We start from the raw sequence: 18,260 nt of genomic DNA, 5'->3' as shown, positions 1-18,260 counted from the left end.
CAGTTGTCTTGGTACTTCTCACCAGGGCGCCGCCACACATACTGGACACCATCTGAGCCAAACAAGTTTATCTTGGTCTCGTCAGACCACAGGGCATTCCAGTAATCCATGTTCTTGGACTGCTTGTTTTCAGCAAACTGTTTGCTGGCTTTCTTGAGCGTCAGCTCCCTTCTGGGATGACGACCATGCAGACTGAGTTGATGCAGTGTGCGGCGTATGGTCTGAGCACTGACAGGCTGACCTCCCACGTTTTCAACCTCTGCAGCAATGCTGGCAGCACTCATGTGTCTATTTTTTAAAGCCAACCTCTGGATATGACGCCGAACACATGGACTCAACTTTTTTGGTCGACCCTGGCGAAGCCTGTTCCGAGTGGAACCTGTCCTGGAAAACCGCTGTATGACCTTGGCCACCATGCTGTAGCTCAGTTTCAGGGTGTTAGCAATCTTCTTATAGCCCAGGCCATCTTTGTGGAGAGCAACAATTCTATTTCTCACATCCTCAGAGAGTTCTTTGCCATGAGGTGCCATGTTGAATATCCAGTGGCCAGTATGAGAGAATTGTACCCAAAACACCAAATTTAACAGCCCTGCTCCCCATTTACACCTGGGACCTTGACACATGACACCAGGGAGGGACAACGACACATTTGGGCACAATTTGGACATGTTCACTGTGGGGTGTACTCACTTATGTTGCCAGCTATTTAGACATTAATGGCTGTGTGTTGAGTTATTTTCAGAAGACAGTAAATCTACACTGCTATACAAGCTGTACACTGACTACTCTAAGTTATATCCAAGTTTCATGTCTATAGTGTTGTCCCATGAAAAGATATAATGAAATATTGGCAGAAATGTGAGGGGTGTACTCACTTTTGTGATACACTGTATATATATATATATATATATACATATATATATATATATATATATATATATATATATATATATATATATATACATATATATATAAATATATATATGCATATATATATATATATATATATATATATATATATATATATTTAAACAAACTGAATAGATATTTAGGTTCACTGGAAAGCAGCTCTGCCATTCAGACGCACCGTTAGCTTCTGTACAGCAAATAAGAACCTTAAAATTTACTCCTGTAAATATTCAGTTTAGTAGTTAGCCATTAAAGTTTTCATTTTAAAGTTTTAAAGAAAAATACGTTTATTTATTTATTTATTGAAAAGCCTTCTTGTGTTTTTAACTGACACCAGCTGAGGTTGGCTGTCCAGACTACAGAACATCGTCCTGTAAGTAACTGTTAGCTTAACTAACGTAGTTATTTCGAATAAATACACTTTTAAATGTTATAAATGCTTTATTTTACATTTATACACAATAAAAGTCAAACAGTACGCGAAGTAAAAAAAAGTGGGGAAATATAAATGAATATTAGTTAACGAGTAAAGCACGTTGAACAGTTGGCTAGTTTGCTAAGTGAAATTGTTTAAGCATAAAACTAAAAAAAAAATGTAAATCATGCACTTAATTTTTTATTTTAAAATTATAAAATAAATAAAATACTAAGCGTGTTGTGCTTATATCTTCAATGTCTATCGCACACCTACGTATTTTTACTGGCTAGAGTATAAACTAAATGTTTCAAATCAAAATAATGTTGGACACACACCGATTAGGCATAACATTATGACCACCTCCTTGTTTCTACACTCACTGTCCATTTTATCAGCTCCACTTACCATATAGGAGCACTTTGTAGTTCTACAATTACTGACTGTAGTCCATCTGTTTCTCTACATACTTTTTTAGCCCCCTTTCACCCTGTTCTTCAATGGTCAGGACCACCACAGAGCAGGTATTATTTAGGTGGTGGATCATTCTCAGCACTGCAGTGACACTGACATGGTGGTGGTGTGTTAGTGTGTGTTGTGCTGGTATGAGTGGATCAGACACAGCAGCACTGCTCGAGTTTTTAAATACCGTGTCCACTCACTGTCCACTCTATTAGACACTCCTACCTAGTTGGTCCACCTTGTAGATGTAAAGTCAGAGACGATCGCTCATCTATTGCTGCTGTTTGAGTTGGTCATCTTCTAGACCTTCATCAGTGGTCATAGGATGCTGTTGGCTGGATATTTTTGGTTGGTGGACTATTCTCAGTCCAGCAGGGACAGTGGGGTGATTAAAAACTCCAGCAGTGCTGCTGTGTCTGATCCACTCATACCAGCACAACACACACTAACACACCACCACCATGTCTGTGTTACTGCAGTGCTGAGAATGATCCATCACCCAAATAATACCTGCTCTGTAGTGGTCCTGGAAGAGTCCTGACCATTGAAGAACAGTATGAAAGGGGGCTAACAAAGCATGCAGCGGAACAGATGGACTACAGTCAGTAATTGTAGAACTACAAAGTGCTTCTATATGGTAAGTGGAGCTGATAAAATGGACAGTGAGTGTGGAAACAAGGAGGTGGTTTTAATGTTATGGCTGATCAGTGTAAATGTTAAGGCTGCACAATAATGACTCAAACAATAATCACGATTAATTTGCAAGTTTAGAAACGAAATATTTACAGGTTACTGCACTTTACAGATACAGTGTTGTAAAAGTGCTGGGTCCCCTTTCTTTTTTGTACATTTGTCACATTTACAGTAATAGAGTCAGTCCTCCAAACAAAATTAAATACAAGACAAATATAATTTAGTACATAAGGAATTTAACATCAACTAATCCTGTGTCATATTACAGAGGTAGTAAACCAATTAATACCTAAATATAAAGTGTCCATAGTTTGGTTTTCAAAAATGAGGATGCTGAAAATGAACTGTAGCCCCTATGGGTGTTGATAAGGGTTTAAAAGACAATAGACAGATTGTAGCCCACATGGGTGTCGATAGAGGTTTAAAACCATGTAACTAAGTTGTTAAGGTTCAATCCATAAACAGTTCAGTCTTCTATCAATTAAATTAAAGCCTTCATACCCTATATGGCCGGAGGGCGACACGGTGGCTTAGTGGGTAGCACTGTCAGCACCTCACAGCAAGAAGGTCCTGGGTTCGATTCCCAGGTGGAGCAGTCCGGGTCCTTTCTGTGTGGAGTTTGCATGTTCTCCCCGTGTCTGCGTGGGTTTCCTCCGGGAGCTCCGGTTTCCTCCCCCATTCCAGAAACATGCAAGTGAGGTCAATTGGAGATACAAAGTTGTCCATGACTGTGTTTGACATTAAACTCCTGAACTGATGAATCTTGTGTAACCAGTAACTACCTGTCCTGTCATGAATGTAACCAAAGTGTGTAAAACATGACGTTAAAATCCTAATAAATAACTAAGTCATACCCTATATGGCCGGATAATAATTTCCATTCAACCTTAGTGATTAAAATATCTCTTACAAATATAAGAGTTTGAGTTTTACTACATTTTATACTTTGCCATATAGTAAACATAAAACATTTTTAACTTAAGTAATTGAATTTCTTTTGTATTCAGGGACTCAACATCTTTAACCAGGATTATTCAAAACTTCTAGCATACATGACATGACTGCTGATCACAGTGTGTTGCAGTATATAACCTTTCCTTATCCAGAGAAACCATGGAAGCTAAACAGGTGATCGTTCAATGTTGAGGTTCTTTGGACTTTCAGTGGTTATCGTTTCCAGCGCATAGGAATATACATTCAGGAAAAATTTATCTGCAAATTGCGCCCTTTATAGCAGAAACATTTAAAAAATATTATTTGTAATCACACACTTTACAAATTATTTATTAAACAGTAGTGTGCAGTATGCAACATATATTTTACATTTATTAATGAAACTAACAGTGTTGCATTGGGGAAAAAGGATAGGCTTTACCTGCATTTTTAAAATCTGACTTGAATATTGTGCCATCAGAAGGTTTTGGACCATTTCTCTTTATAGAAGCCACTCAGGTGCATGTTGCCTTTCATCATGTCAAGACTGGACCACTGCAGTTCTCTAGTATCACATGGGTACCTTCAGACCCTCCACAACTGATTCAGAATTTAGTTCTCATCTGGTTTTCAATTTACTCAAGCAGTGCTGACTGGCATACGGGGTATAGCACATGGGTCCCAGGGACCTGGTTTTGATTCTCTCCCTCTACTTACTGTCTGTGGTAAGATTTGTATTTTTTGTTATTATCCGCATGGGCTTTCTTCAGTATCTCTGGTTCTTTCCAACCAGCATTGCCTGCAAAGACAAAAATGGACCAGCCCCCACCTAAACTCGTACCTTTTAAGCCTCAAGTATGCTAAGACCTGATCTTCTTTTCATGACTCAGGGAAGACATGTTTACTACATGGGCAAAAGTATGTGGACATAAGCTTGATGGGTGTCCCATTTCACACATGTGGGCCTCAACATCCTTAAATCTTCCGATAAGGCTTTTAATTAATTGTGTCTGTGCAAATCTGTGCCCATTGAGTCATGCAAGAATTTGTGGGTTCAGGCACCAGTGTTGAATAAAAATACCTGGCTTGTAGTTGATGTTTTTCCTGCACAGGCTATTTCTAACAGGGTTTTACCTGGATAGCATTCTTAGACTGTTTGTTCATATTTAAACCAGTTCTCTTTTGCATCTCAAAGTCACTGGGAATTTTTACAGCAGATACTTGCCTTGATGTCTGAGTCATTGCAAAATGATATAAATACTTTTAATAACTCTGGATAAGAGCGTTCGCTAAATGCTGTGAATGTTGTTGAATGAAGTACTGAGTACCTCTTTATGTTTTTAGTATGTTTTACTTTAGTATGTTTAGGTAGTATATAGAGTATACCATTTCATACACAACCACTGGAATGGGAACTGTTGCACTTCATGTCATTTTTTTTTTATTATTACTCTTTAGGCACTTCAAGCTCAAACCTTTTCCGCTCAGGAATTAGAGATAAAAAATGCTCAGCTGAGGAGAATCCTGAGCACCGCAGAGCAGGAGAAAGCCTCACTCATCCTGGAGAACAGAAAGCTTATAAACGAGCTAGAGACTCTGCAGCTTGAGTTGGCTAGCTCCAAAACCAAAGTACTTCCTACATCAGAATGTGTTATGAATCTGTTCTGCCTTTGGATTTTTTAATATACATTTATATTAATTTATAGCACCTTTTTTGCTATTTAGGTGTCTGTTTTGGTATCCATGGTTGGATCCAAAACCTCCAGCATGTCGCAGATGAAGGAGGAGTTGGCACATCTCAAGGCAGAGCTGCAGACTATGCGAATTTCACACAGGTTAGGAAAGCAAAGCTTTCATTCTAATGTAAATTGTCTAGTAAGTTTCTTTTTATGAACACTTGTGTTTTATATTACAGAGATGTTGGTAAAAAGCTGAAAGAGACTCAAGAAGTTCTTGCCATGAGGAATAAAGAGGTGAAGCAGCTAAAGGAGGAGCTGGATAAACAGACCTGCCAAAGTATCAGGTGCTCACCATAATGTGTTTGTTAGATTAGCAGTTATCGCTATCTTTGAAATTGTGTTTGATTAGAAAATGTTTGCAGTTAAAGTAACAGTTTTGTGTACTTTGGATTGCTAGTAAAATATGTATATGAACCTTTTTTGTATTATTACCTTATTCAATACAGAATTCAGTAATATTTGTGAATATGCAAAATAGGACCTTTTAGTTTCCTCCTGCCATCCAACAGCAGCAGTCAGCCTCCAGAGTGTTTAAAATAAAAACATCAGTCAATACAAAAATAACTTTGATTTTATATGAGTTACACTAGAAAAGAGACTGGTACCTTATCACTTTGGCAACGCAGAGAATTCTTGCACGTACTGGCACATACTGTGTACTTCCTATGTATTCTCAGTGAAAACGGACAACTCGGTTGACTTTGATCTTGTGTAGGCGTCATTATCACACATATAATTGGCTGTGTAATCAACCTAAGTTTGCTTTATTTGATTTGGCACAGTTTTTTACACCCGATTCCCTTTGCAACCCTCATTTTTGTCCAGGCTCGAAACTGGCAATGACAAATTCACCTTCCACTGGCTAGGCTGTTCAGCCACCCTCCATTACAGACATTCCAATCATGTCTGTGTAGACTCCCAATAGGCTGATAGCACCACTGAGATTTTAACCCAGATCTTAGTGGTAGTGGGCTAGCATGACTATTTGAAGTACACTGAAACTTAATTACAACTATCTTTACACTAGATTGGGAATATTTGGAGCTATTTTAATGTCATCATAGTTGTTTATATCTGAACTGATGCACACTGGGTCTTGACCAAAGAAAAGTTTGCATTAGGATTAAAGTACTTTATAAGAACAAGGCAGGGATGAACAGAACAAACTTCTTAGTTTCGTAGAACTGGCACATGCATGATTTACAAGATCCTTCTAAATACATTTTCTCTGTATCTTTTAGCCAGTTACAGAAAGACGCAGAGCATGTGCAGGATCTGATCGCTAAAGTAAATAAGACAGATCAACCGGAAGCAGATCTGAAGATGCATCTAAATAAGGTAGAGGTGGAGACCAGGGGGGTGATGGTGCTGAAAAAATAGGCCATTGACTTAAATTTGTCAGTGAACTTATGAACAGAAGATGGCTTTACCTCTTAGCTGTTCCTTTTGGGGTACTCTGCACCACTAAGCAAACTCCACTAATGTACAGTACATCGAAACCATTGCTACCACTTTTTTCAGGTCTAGTGATACCTAAATGCTTCTAAGTGCAATAAAAATTGTGCTTAAAAACACTTGATCACATAAGATCTGTGTGAAAGAGCTGTTCACTGAATAGACTGTGCTGGACCCTGACCCTCCAGAGCCAGATTGTGCACACCTTTGTGCTTTTCCCATGTTTAGTTCCTCCCCCTGCTGGACATTCCACACATTCTGGCTGAAGAAGAACATGCTGTGGTGTCTGGTAACAGGTCATTAACAGCAGGTTCTTCAAGCTCTGTATGTTTCGAGGTGGGTCATCGTACAGTGCATCCTGGTGCATCTCTTCCACAGGTAAACCATGTACACATACCCCACTGTCCCCATGATCTTGGAGTAAACAGGATTTATAGGACTAGTCCGCCTTCTTTCCTTGCTCTGATGTCCAGTTCTAATGCCTGCCTGCACATTAAGGTGCTTTTGACACTGGATATTAATCAGCATGGGCACTGTGTGATTATACAGAAGGGTTTGATGCTCTGTGTGAAATTATCTGAAAACTGAACCACAGATCTGTTGTTGGTCTGAGCCAGACGCCACACTTCATGTCCTCTGGGATCAATGGTTCTTGGTTGCACAACCTGTCAGTGGTTCATGTCCAACTTCTGACTTAAAAGCATGAAGGAGAAACCAGGACACAGGCTGTTACAAAGGCATCAACCCAACAGCAGGACTGATATCTGCTCCTTTATGTGAGGAGCAACAGAAGGAGCACTGCCAAAGCCCTTCAAAATGATCTCCAGTGGGCTACGGGTCTGTATGTTTCTGAAACTGTCAGAAATAGACTCCATGAGGGTCTGACAGAAACTCAAATTAAGCAGTCCAATCAGTTGATTTGTATCGTAGTAATAATTAATAACAAATGTTGTTTTTAAGTTAGAGCATGCATTGGGTTAAATTAGGTCAAGCGGGATGAAGAAGCCCAAAAACTTAAAACATGTGACAAAACATTACACTGTTCTCAGCAGCAGCTTTTTACACCTAAGGCAGTGTTTTAAAAACATCTCACAGCACATGTGATGTTCCTTCTCAGAATATATTTTGTATTCCTGTGCTGCTCAGGTGACCCAGTTGGAGAAACAGCTTGAGGATGAAAAGGGCTCAGCTTCCAGAGAGCTGAAGAAAACAGAACAGAGAGTTCTGGAGGCTAAACAGGACGTCCAGATACACCCGAGACACAGAGCTAAACCCTGCAGCTCTGTCACGTAAGACAAATCAGACACGCTGTCCTATTCCTTTACAAATATACACAGTGGATTTAGAAAGTCCTCAGACTCCTTGCCTTTCTGCACATTTTACTGAGGTGTGACTTTGTAGTTTAACGCAGTCATTGGAGCATTGGTCTTTGAAGCACTATAGTGCAAGTTCGAGCCTCGCTCTGGGTGATGGAATTTACATGACAAAGCAGTGGTAGCTCAGCGGTTATGCTACTGGACTAGTAATAACCAGTTCAAGATGGCCAGTTCAAGGGCCTGGACGGCCAATAGCTGACCTGAGATTTGAACCTGAGAGCTGGAGAACAGTTTGCTGTGCCAAAACAGTAGCAAGTGTAATACAGACCCTTGTTAGTAGGAGTGTTCTGTATTCTCGATGAATGTAAGGGTTTGTAAGGCCAGTTAGCTTGAGGACTGTTATGAGGCACATCTCATGATCACTAGAACACTGTGTTATCTATTTTTTGGGATGGGTTGGAGGTATATAAAGACCCAGTTCTCCTCTTTTTACTCAGAAGAAGAGGTAGGGAGGATGTCGGGCAGTGTGCAAAAAAAGTGTGCTCCACTAACATTTCGATAATTGTGTCATCACTTGCTGTTCTTATTTTGTCCACACTTTCTGTCTGCCAGTATTTGTGTTTTTCCGTTGAGTATATTGGCTGGCGTCCTCGCACAGTTCTTAGTACAGAAGTGTGTGTTACATGTGTGTGTGCGTGTGCTGCTATTGGTGGTGCAGCCGGCTACAGGAGGAAATGAACAAGTACAGAGGTGAGCTGAGCGAAAAGGAGAGGGAGCTGCTGAAGATCCGCAGGGCCAGCGGAGCTAAAGCATCCCAGCTGGCTCAGATGGAGAAGATGCTGCAGGAGACCAAAGGCATGCTGGAGAAGAAAAACGAGATGGGTATGGAAAAAGAGGCTTGCGGGGACACCATGGGTCTGTATCACAGCTTTTCTTTCTGATGTGTGCATTAAGATGTTTGCTCAGTGGTTTACAGTTTATTATTTTAAATGGGAGCAAAAAACATTTCCTTTATATAATTGATTAATTACACCTGTTAGCAACTGATGTGGCTGAAAACACACATTTTAAATTAGAAGGGGTGTCCCAGTACTTTTGTCTATATCTTACTGTTTCTAATGATCATCACAATCATTATTCACTTATTATTACAAAATATTTAACATTATGTTCACAAGTCGCTTGGTTTTCTTCTATTTTTTCCCTCAGTATCTGAGCTGGAGGAAAAGGTGCAGCGCAGTAAGCGGGAGCGGCGTAACTCTCTGCACCGCACTCAGCTGCTGGAGAGTCAGATGAAGACGGTGCGAGGCGAGCTGGTGGATACGCTGGACCATCTGCAGGCACTCAGAGACGTGTTGCGCCGCTCCCAGCAGAAAGCAGAGGAGCGTCAAGCAGCCATGGAGAAACTGACCTCCGAGCTCAGGTGAGACCAGCAAACCTGTTGCTGATCTTCTAAACAGGTGACACCTCACCTGCCTGCCACCTGTGTGACAATGACTGTAAATGTCAAATTTTCATCCTCCAGCTGTGTCTTTTTTCCACTTTTTGGGAGTTTTCTTAAACGCTTTGTGTCAAATGCTTGAAAATGAACTACGATGGCACCCATGGCTTTCAAAATCTCCTGTTTTCAGGCCTTGGTGTTCTGGAGTGCACTTACTTTTGTTGTGGGACGTTGTTTTATCCTCAGTGGACCTGCAGATCTGATCTTTGTGTGTTGCACTGACCAGCTGCATTAACAGAGTGTATTTTCTTTCTTGCATCTCTTTCTGCACAGGACTTTCGTAGGTCTTCAGTGACCAGATGATTCTCTCTGTTTAGAAATGGGTTTAGATATACAGTGTATCACGAAAGTGAGTACGCCCCTCACATTTCTGCAGATATTTAAGTATATCTTTTCATGGGACAACACTGACAAAATGACACTTTGACACAATGAAAAGTAGTCTGTGTGCAGCTTATATAACAGTGTAAATTTATTCTTCCCTCAAAATAACTCAATATACAGCCATTAATGTCTAAACCACCGGCAACAAAAGTGAGTACACCCCTTAGTGAAAGTTCCTGAAGTGTCAATATTTTGTGTGGCCACCATTATTTCCCAGAACTGCCTTAACTCTCCTGGGCATGGAGTTTACCAGAGCTTCACAGGTTGCCACTGGAATGCTTTTCCACTCCTCCATGACGACATCACGGAGCTGGCGGATATTCGAGACTTTGCGCTCCTCCACCTTCCGCTTGAGGATGCCCCAAAGATGTTCTATTGGGTTTAGGTCTGGAGACATGCTTGGCCAGTCCATCACCTTTACCCTCAGCCTCTTCAATAAAGCAGTGGTCGTCTTAGAGGTGTGTTTGGGGTCATTATCATGCTGGAACACTGCCCTGTGACCCAGTTTCCGGAGGGAGGGGATCATGCTCTGCTTCAGTATTTCACAGTACATATTGGAGTTAATGTGTCCCTCAATGAAATGTAACTCCCCAACACCTGCTGCACTCATGCAGCCCCAGACCATGGCATTCCCACCACCATGCTTGACTGTAGGCATGACACACTTATCTTTGTACTCCTCACCTGATTGCCGCCACACATGCTTGAGACCATCTGAACCAAACAAATTAATCTTGGTCTCATCAGACCATAGGACATGGTTCCAGTAATCCATGTCCTTTGTTGACATGTCTTCAGCAAACTGTTTGCGGGCTTTCTTGTGTAGAGACTTCAGAAGAGGCTTTCTTCTGGGGTGACAGCCATGCAGACCAATTTGATGTAGTGTGCGGCGTATGGTCTGAGCACTGACAGGCTGACCCCCCACCTTTTCAATCTCTGCAGCAATGCTGACAGCACTCCTGCGCCTATCTTTCAAAGACAGCAGTTGGATGTGACGCTGAGCACGTGCACTCAGTTTCTTTGGACGACCAACGCGAGGTCTGTTCTGAGTGGACCCTGCTCTTTTAAAACGCTGGAGGATCTTGGCCACTGTGCTGCAGCTCAGTTTCAGGGTGTTGGCAATCTTCTTGTAGCCTTGGCCATCTTCATGTAGCGCAACAATTCGTCTTTTAAGATCCTCAGAGAGTTCTTTGCCATGAGGTGCCATGTTGGAACTTTCAGTGACCAGTATGAGAGAGTGTGAGAGCTGTACTACTAAATTGAACACACCTGCTCCCTATGCACACCTGAGACCTAGTAACACTAACAAATCATGATATTTTGCAGGGAAAATGACAAGCAGTGCTCAATTTGGACATTTAGGGGTGTAGTCTCTTAGGGGTGTACTCACTTTTGTTGCCGGTGGTTTAGACATTAATGGCTGTATATTGAGTTATTTTGAGGGAAGAATAAATTTACACTGTTATATAAGCTGCACACAGACTACTTTTCATTGTGTTAAAGTGTCATTTTGTCAGTGTTGTCCCATGAAAAGATATACTTAAATATCTGCAGAAATGTGAGGGGTGTACTCACTTTTGTGATACACTGTAGGTTGTTCCAAACTTCTCTTATTTCACAATTATTGAGGCTACTGTGGTTCTGCAAATACCGAAGACCTTAGATATGGTTCTGAATCCCTACCCTGATCCATACCTTACAATTTGATCCACTGCTACTTCTCTGGACTTCATGGCCTGGTTTTGGACCTTATAGACTCAAGTGTGCCTTTTCAAACGGTTCAGAAAGCAACAGGTGGAGTCCGGTTGATGCATATGGACACATTTTAAGGATAATTCAAACAAACAGGATGCAATTGATGACAATTTGGAGTATCACAGCACTGAGGGGGCCTAAATACATCTGTAAACAAGTGATTTAATTTTTAAATCTTAATACATGTATACTTATTACGTATTACTCATACTACGCAATAATTTCCCTTGGGATAAATAAAGTATCTATATATCTGTCTCTACATATTTTAAAACAATCTAAAAACATTCTCACTTTGTCATTCTGGGTGATTGAGTGTAGACTGATGGTAAAAATTTCAATTATTTCCATTTAAATCAAATCCACATAGAATAAAGTGTGCAAATTGTCAAGGAGTCTGAATACTTTTTTCCATTGTATGTTTCGACACTGTTATCATTCCATCATGCTAGCTGCAGACATATTTTACAAGCACACTATCCCTCCTAGTTTGAGCTCCATCTCTGTGTGGTGTGATCAGGTTTAAAAATTCAAATGTGTTCTTCTTACCCACCTTTAAGCCAAAATGTTCCACTAGATTCTGGTGCAACACTCAGTTGAGAGACCAGAGCTGCTCAAAAAAGCATGATGCCCTACAAATACAGTTTTCCTTCATGAAAAGAGTCAGTGTACAAGTGACCACCCACCTACACACACACGGCTGTTTACAATGCAACAACAGTTTATCAGAATGGCATCACATGCTTTTCTTAAATATCATTTATAAAAGTGAGGCAGTGCTTGCTTAGAAGTTGAGGTACTAAATTAGTTAGAAGGTTGCTGGTTCAAAGCCTCCTACTGCCAAGTCACCAGTGTTGGGGATCTAGACAAGATTAACCTTCATTTGCTTGGAATGTATTCCTTTAAAATTGGAAGTGGCTTTGTGTGAAAGGCATGTGAATGCAAATATCAGCTTATTTTATTATTAATATGAAATTAATGTAAAATAATTGTATTATTATTTAATCAGTTTTTAACACGGTTCTTAATTTACTGTACAGGCAGTAGTGTTTCTTTTTAAGAAATAAGTAGGGCACTCAGGTGGCGCAACAGTAAATTCAAGTTTAACTGGTAAAACTTTTCCTACTCTAAAAATAGACTATATGGTGGAAAGTATGTAGACACCCTCCTCCCAGTTACTGGATTTAGCTGTTTTAGCAAACAAGTGTAAATAGGTTTTAATCTGCATTTTATCTAAATAATTTATGCTGGATTGGGTAGGGGGTTTTAGGCCCGAGGCCCGAGGAGTGTGTTACTGCATTGTGCCCAGTGATTCTGAAACATGGACCCTCTGCAACCCAGTGGGGAAGGGAGGAGGTAGCAACCTAATCACTGGGAGTCCCAAGGCCGGATAAAGTAAGGAGGGTTGCATCAGAAATGGCATCCGATGTAAAAACTATAAGAACGATCCACTGTGGTGACCCCTAAATACGGGAGCAGCCAAAATTCAAGAGTTTAAAAATAATATTCCTTCATCATTATTCCACTTTCTACAATGCACCTTATCACTCTAGCTGCAAAACAGCATTAAGGTATAAAACACCCACTATGTCTGACAGTAGGTACAGTGTTGAAAATCTCTGTATCTCTGTATTTGTTTTGCCTATCTGCATTGTACCCAGTGTTTCTGTGTGGTGCCAGACACCCCGTGACCCTGACCAGGATAAAGCAGCAAATGAAATAATGAAATGTATGTTTTGCTAGGAGGCACTACACAGACTGTGTACACAAATGTGAAACAAAGAACTTGCAACAAAGATCAAAGTTATTTATCTGCATTGTCCATAAAGCTCTGATGTGGAGAAGCTCTCGGGTTGCAATCTTTCCACAGTACTCGATTAAAATGTAAAAAAATCTATTCTATTACAGTTATGGCATTCAGCAGACCCCTATCCAAACTGACTTACAATTCTGTCGAATGCGGTGCAACCACTTAAGAGTTAAGGGCTGTTTTTCAGGGGCTTAATGGTAGGAACTTGTCAATGGTGGGTTGGACCAGCAACATTTTGATCACTAGATCAGTACCGTAACCGCTGAACTACAAATGCCTCAAATTGCCCTTCTCTGAATTGTGCCTCAATGTGTTTGAGTTCATGTGAGTGTGATTTAAATGTTGATGGACCATCTATGACCAGGACGAAGCAGTTGGTAAAGATTAATGTATACAGTTCCAGGTACTGTATATGTGTGTGTGGCCTGCAACAGCTGCTTTTGACCATTGTTTCGGTTATTAGGGTTGAGACCCCCATGTGCTAGAAGATATTGGATTTGTACTTGCTGATCTTATGTTTGTGTTAAGTGTGTTTTCATAAAGGCTAAACAAACTCTGACCAGTCTTCCTTGTGTGATTGATCTCACAGTCTCAGGGTCTTTTTTGTTTTATTCCGCTAAAAGGGAAACAAGAGGACAGGTGGAGCTGTTGAGAAAAGAGGTTAAGGACAAAGATGAGGCGATCAAAGAAAGAGAGAACAGGCTTCAGCAAACAGCACAAGAGGTTCCAATAAACACGCACATTTTTGTTTTACATACTCAGAGGTCCAGAAGTCTAGGAACATGTCCTACATTACTTAATAACAAATTATGTTATGTTACTGACCTCCACCCTAAATATCTTTGGGTTCATTGGAATATTAGTTGTGAGCCAGGCCTTCTCGAACCAACCTAAGTACCTGACATCACAAATGCTCTTTTGATTAAACTCCTTGTCACCCCGGCCAGCAGCCAGTAATGTCTGCGAAGAACCCAGATCTCAGAGGTGGCGGGCTAGCATAACAGACCGCTGCGCCACTCGAGCACACTAAACAATACTATTAAACATCTTTGGGATGAATTGGAAGGCCGAGTGGAAGCCAGATCTTCTTCCAACATGGGTGCCTGACCTGACAAATGCACAAATTCCCACTGGCACACCCACAGCCAAAATCTTGTGAAAAGCCTTTACATAGGAGGCAAGATAACAGAACTCATTGTGTAATGACATGAGAATGTAGATATTAAGGAAGTTTGTGTGAAGCTTTTAAGCTCTTCTTATTCATAATAATGCTTCTGTACAGGCCAACTGTCTATATTTGGGGTAGGTGTAACACTGTATATCTTTTTTCTTTAATAAATTATGCTATTAGCATTTTTGTTTAACTACACTACTAAGCCATTGTATTTAACATGGCAGGTAAACTCCACAATGAAAAGGTTTTTGCTGACTGGAACAGGTTTTGCAGGCTTGTTACTCCTGGCTCTGCTAAAACAGCAGAATGTAACCTTTTCTCTGTTTCTGCCCAGGTCATGCACAAGCTTGTTGTTCTTCTACTGCAAATACACTATATGGCCAAAAGTATTTGGACACCTGACCATGAGTGTGTTGGACATTTCATTTAAAAAACAAATAGTAGTAAAATAGAGTGACATTTATGTGATCTTTTGAGCTACAACATCCACTTTTATAGAAAGGTGTCTCACAAGACTTTGAAGTAGGTCTGTGGGAATCTGTGCCCATTCACTCAAGAGCCTTGTTGTATTTCATCAAATGTCAAACATCAAACATGCCCAAATAAATATCCCCCCCCCCCTTGTTTTATGTCAAATTTTTTGTGTTAAAGATCACCTTTCTGTAACATCATTGTATGTTTAATGATTTTACATCATCCAGTGTAATAATAAACTAGGGCGGACAGATTGCTTTTATATGTCATATGTACATGTACATGTGTACAGTACAATGAAATGTCTTGGAAGCTGGGGCAGAGCGCAGGTTCAGCCATTGTACAGCACCCCTGGAACCAAGAAGGTTAAGGGCCTTGCTTGAGGGCCCACCTGTGGCAGAGATGGGATTGAAACCCCCAACCTTCTGTTTGATAGCCCAAAACCCACTGGGCTACCCTTGTCCCATATGACTGAAACAAGGTGGCAATTACTTTTTACAGTGCTGTATTCCTACATGAAACGTCTCTAAATCATGATACTTGTATACTTGTATGTAAAGTTGTATACTGCAGATTCAAATTGTTTTCTCCAAGTACTGTATGTTTAAAATTATGTTGTAGGAGAGCATGATTAAGCTTGTAGAGGAGAGACTTCAGGAGAAAGCCCAAAATGAGGAGTCCCAACTGCAGAGCACTGTTTCTACCCTCACTCAGGAACTCCACACACTCCAGACACAGCACCAGGCAATGGTAGGCATGTCCACACATGCTCTTGTGTGGGTGTGCATAAACAGTGCTCTTCATGCTCTGTGTAACCTGTGGAATGTGTATCAGTTCTGTGCTATTCAGGAGACCCGTGCTGAGGTTCTGAAGGTGTCGGATCATGTGGCGAATGCTTCTCATCAAGGTCATTTGAGTGAGGAGCTGCAGTGCAGCAGAGCTCAACTGGAGCAGGCCTACAATAAGAGCGCCGCCCTGCTGGATGATCTGCGTGAGCATGAGCAGTTGCTTCAGTACACCAGTGAGGCTCTGCTGGTGAAGGTCAGGATTTACGCTACCTAATACACTGCATGGCCACAAGTACATTTTATTCCAATACCATATGATGCCCTCCCTTTTACTCTCCAACTAAAACAGCCTCCACTTTTTGGGAAAGGCTTAGATAGTGTCTGTGGGAATTTACCGTTCCAGATCATTTCAAAGGTCTTTAATAGGGTTGAACCTGCTATCCACAAAACATACTATTGTTTATTGATCACGGGTTATTGATCTCTTTTGGCAAGACTTTTTTACAAGATTTTGGAGTGTGTATGTTGATATTTGTGCCCATTTTATTGAAAGAGCATGCACTCATGTTGGGCATGAAGGCCTTATTTGAATTAAACCTCTCTTCATTGAGGTTGAGGTCAGGGTTTTGGACAGGCCACTGGAGTTCCAAACCTGTCTATATAGCTTTGTGCACAGGCACTTAATTATATTAGAACCGGAAAGATTCATTTTTAAGCCGCTGCTACAAAGTTGAAAGCATGTTTTTTTTTTAGATAATTAAATTTAGCTAGTAGCTTTAGCAACTGGTGTGACTGAATCACTAAAAATCAATCATAAGAAGGGGGGGTCCACATACTTTTGGCTATAAAGTATATGATAGACTAGTGTGTAATCGAAATATAAACCCAAAAGTTGTCTTGATTTTTATTAAGCTTTTAAAATTTATTTATTCATTTTTACTGTTTATTTCCAGTCCAACATGATGCCAACTGGAAACACTGGGTGTGTGGTAGAAATATCCCTTGAACAGGGTGCCAGTCCATTAAAGGGTAAAACACACTCTTTAACATACTCACTAAAACCTAGGGTGCAATTTAGACAGCCCATCCATGGAAAAGTGGAAGAAGGGGAAACTGAATTACCTGATGGAAGCTAGCACAGTCACAGGGAGAACATGTGAAACTTCTTACGGTCAACTCATGAGAACGGCATCAGCTCATAGGAGACACAACCTCACATACTAGTACTGGAAATAATCAGTGATGGTTACTATCCTCTTTATCCTCTTCCTCCAGGAGTCAGAAATCACACGTCTAAAGACGAGGCTGTCCAGTATAGAAAGATCCACAAAGCTTCAGTTCAATACTCCAAGCTCAGACATCAGATCTGACCTTTTCAACGTTACACGAACAACCCCAGAGGGAATCAAAAGCTCCGTTCTTAGAGTGGACCAGTACACCAGACCAAACCAATACACAACACCGTGACTCCACTGACCCTACAGAAGCAGGCAGGCACCAAATACAAATCCAGCCTGAGATTCTTAATCACTAACAGTGAAGATACTCCTGATTCATTCTCAGAGCCTCAGTCACTTAGGTATTGAACTTTCTATTATAAATAAAACCTTGCTGCTTTCATTATTTATTCCTGGTATTTGTTTTGATGTCAGGGGGCAACACACACGTATGTTTTAGGGAAGCCTGCGCTTTTAGCTAAATCCTTTACAAATGTTACACACTAAATGTTATGCAAATGCTGTAGCCTGTCAGCAGCAAATAAAATACCAAATACAGTTAAAGAATTTGCTTCCTCGTTCAACTCTATTGCAAACAAGTGCAACCTCCTTTAAAACTATTTTGTAGTGATTAGCAGCCAGATGTTGCACAAGATTAGTTAACCATCAAGAAATGCGACTACCTGTATTAAAGTGAAACCCAAGTTCTAAAGCACTTGGGGATGTGTTTGCATCATGTCATGACAACAGAGAAGTATTGTTGCTGCGTATTAGTCTGGAGGATTATAAGGCCAGTTTTTTAAATAGTAAGGCTAGGAACAAGCCCCTTCTCTTGAAAATGTATATTACAACACTTTACTAAATTACCAAGCTCTCTCTCTCTCTCCCTTCAACCTACAGTGGCTATGCTGTAATTTTAACTTGCTAGTTTGAAAACTCCACAGTGGTGTAGTGCCCAGTTTAGCGATTATGCTTAACTATAGCCTGTGACTCTTTGTTCCTAGATAAATAAGAAAGGTTTGACTGCACTCATCAGAACATAGAACAGTGGTCTCCTGTCAAGGCCAGGACATACAGTACTGTCAACAGTCAATCAAGCTTTTTAATACCATGAGCTTAAAGGCTGCTGTGCAAAAAAGAAGCATCTTTTTCTTGCAATATGATACTAGTCATATGCTATGTTACCATTAATAGTACTGACCATAAGGATATTAAGACAGACTTGGTTCCCTAGT

The 18,260-nt window shown here is 40.6% G+C and overlaps 1 protein-coding gene across 2 annotated transcripts; it reads left to right on the top strand.

The window, feature by feature from the left end:
• The first annotated feature begins 1,075 nt into the window (after positions 1–1,075).
• On the top strand, positions 1,076–17,433 carry si:ch73-389b16.1 (coiled-coil domain-containing protein 18). 2 transcript variants are annotated; one of them, XM_062996535.1, is made up of 13 exons: positions 1,076–1,282; positions 3,487–3,607; positions 4,871–5,041; positions 5,138–5,247; positions 5,328–5,435; positions 6,393–6,489; positions 7,753–7,895; positions 8,641–8,837; positions 9,132–9,345; positions 13,996–14,095; positions 15,642–15,770; positions 15,855–16,061; positions 17,084–17,433. In XM_062996535.1, the coding sequence occupies exons 2-13, from the start codon at positions 3,593–3,595 to the stop codon at positions 17,273–17,275; spliced, it is 1,683 nt and encodes a 560-aa protein (XP_062852605.1). In that variant the 5' UTR covers positions 1,076–1,282; positions 3,487–3,592; the 3' UTR covers positions 17,276–17,433. The 2 variants fall into 2 exon arrangements, with proteins under 2 accessions (XP_062852605.1, XP_062852606.1); XM_062996536.1 differs by having other exon boundaries at positions 1,077–1,282; positions 8,641–8,804.
• The last annotated feature ends 827 nt before the right edge of the window (positions 17,434–18,260 follow it).

The sequence above is a fragment of the Trichomycterus rosablanca genome, chromosome 6 (genome assembly GCF_030014385.1).
Source record: "Trichomycterus rosablanca isolate fTriRos1 chromosome 6, fTriRos1.hap1, whole genome shotgun sequence".
NCBI lineage: Eukaryota > Metazoa > Chordata > Actinopteri > Siluriformes > Trichomycteridae > Trichomycterus > Trichomycterus rosablanca.
This window is presented reverse-complemented; position numbering and strand designations above follow the sequence as displayed.

Bases quoted from the DNA above. Each gene is read 5' to 3' on its own strand.
- si:ch73-389b16.1 (XM_062996535.1), top strand. The intron at 5,042-5,137 runs GTACTTCCTACA...TTTGCTATTTAG, and splicing joins TGGCTAGCTCCAAAACCAAA to GTGTCTGTTTTGGTATCCAT. The intron at 7,896-8,640 runs GTAAGACAAATC...TTGGTGGTGCAG, and splicing joins AAACCCTGCAGCTCTGTCAC to CCGGCTACAGGAGGAAATGA.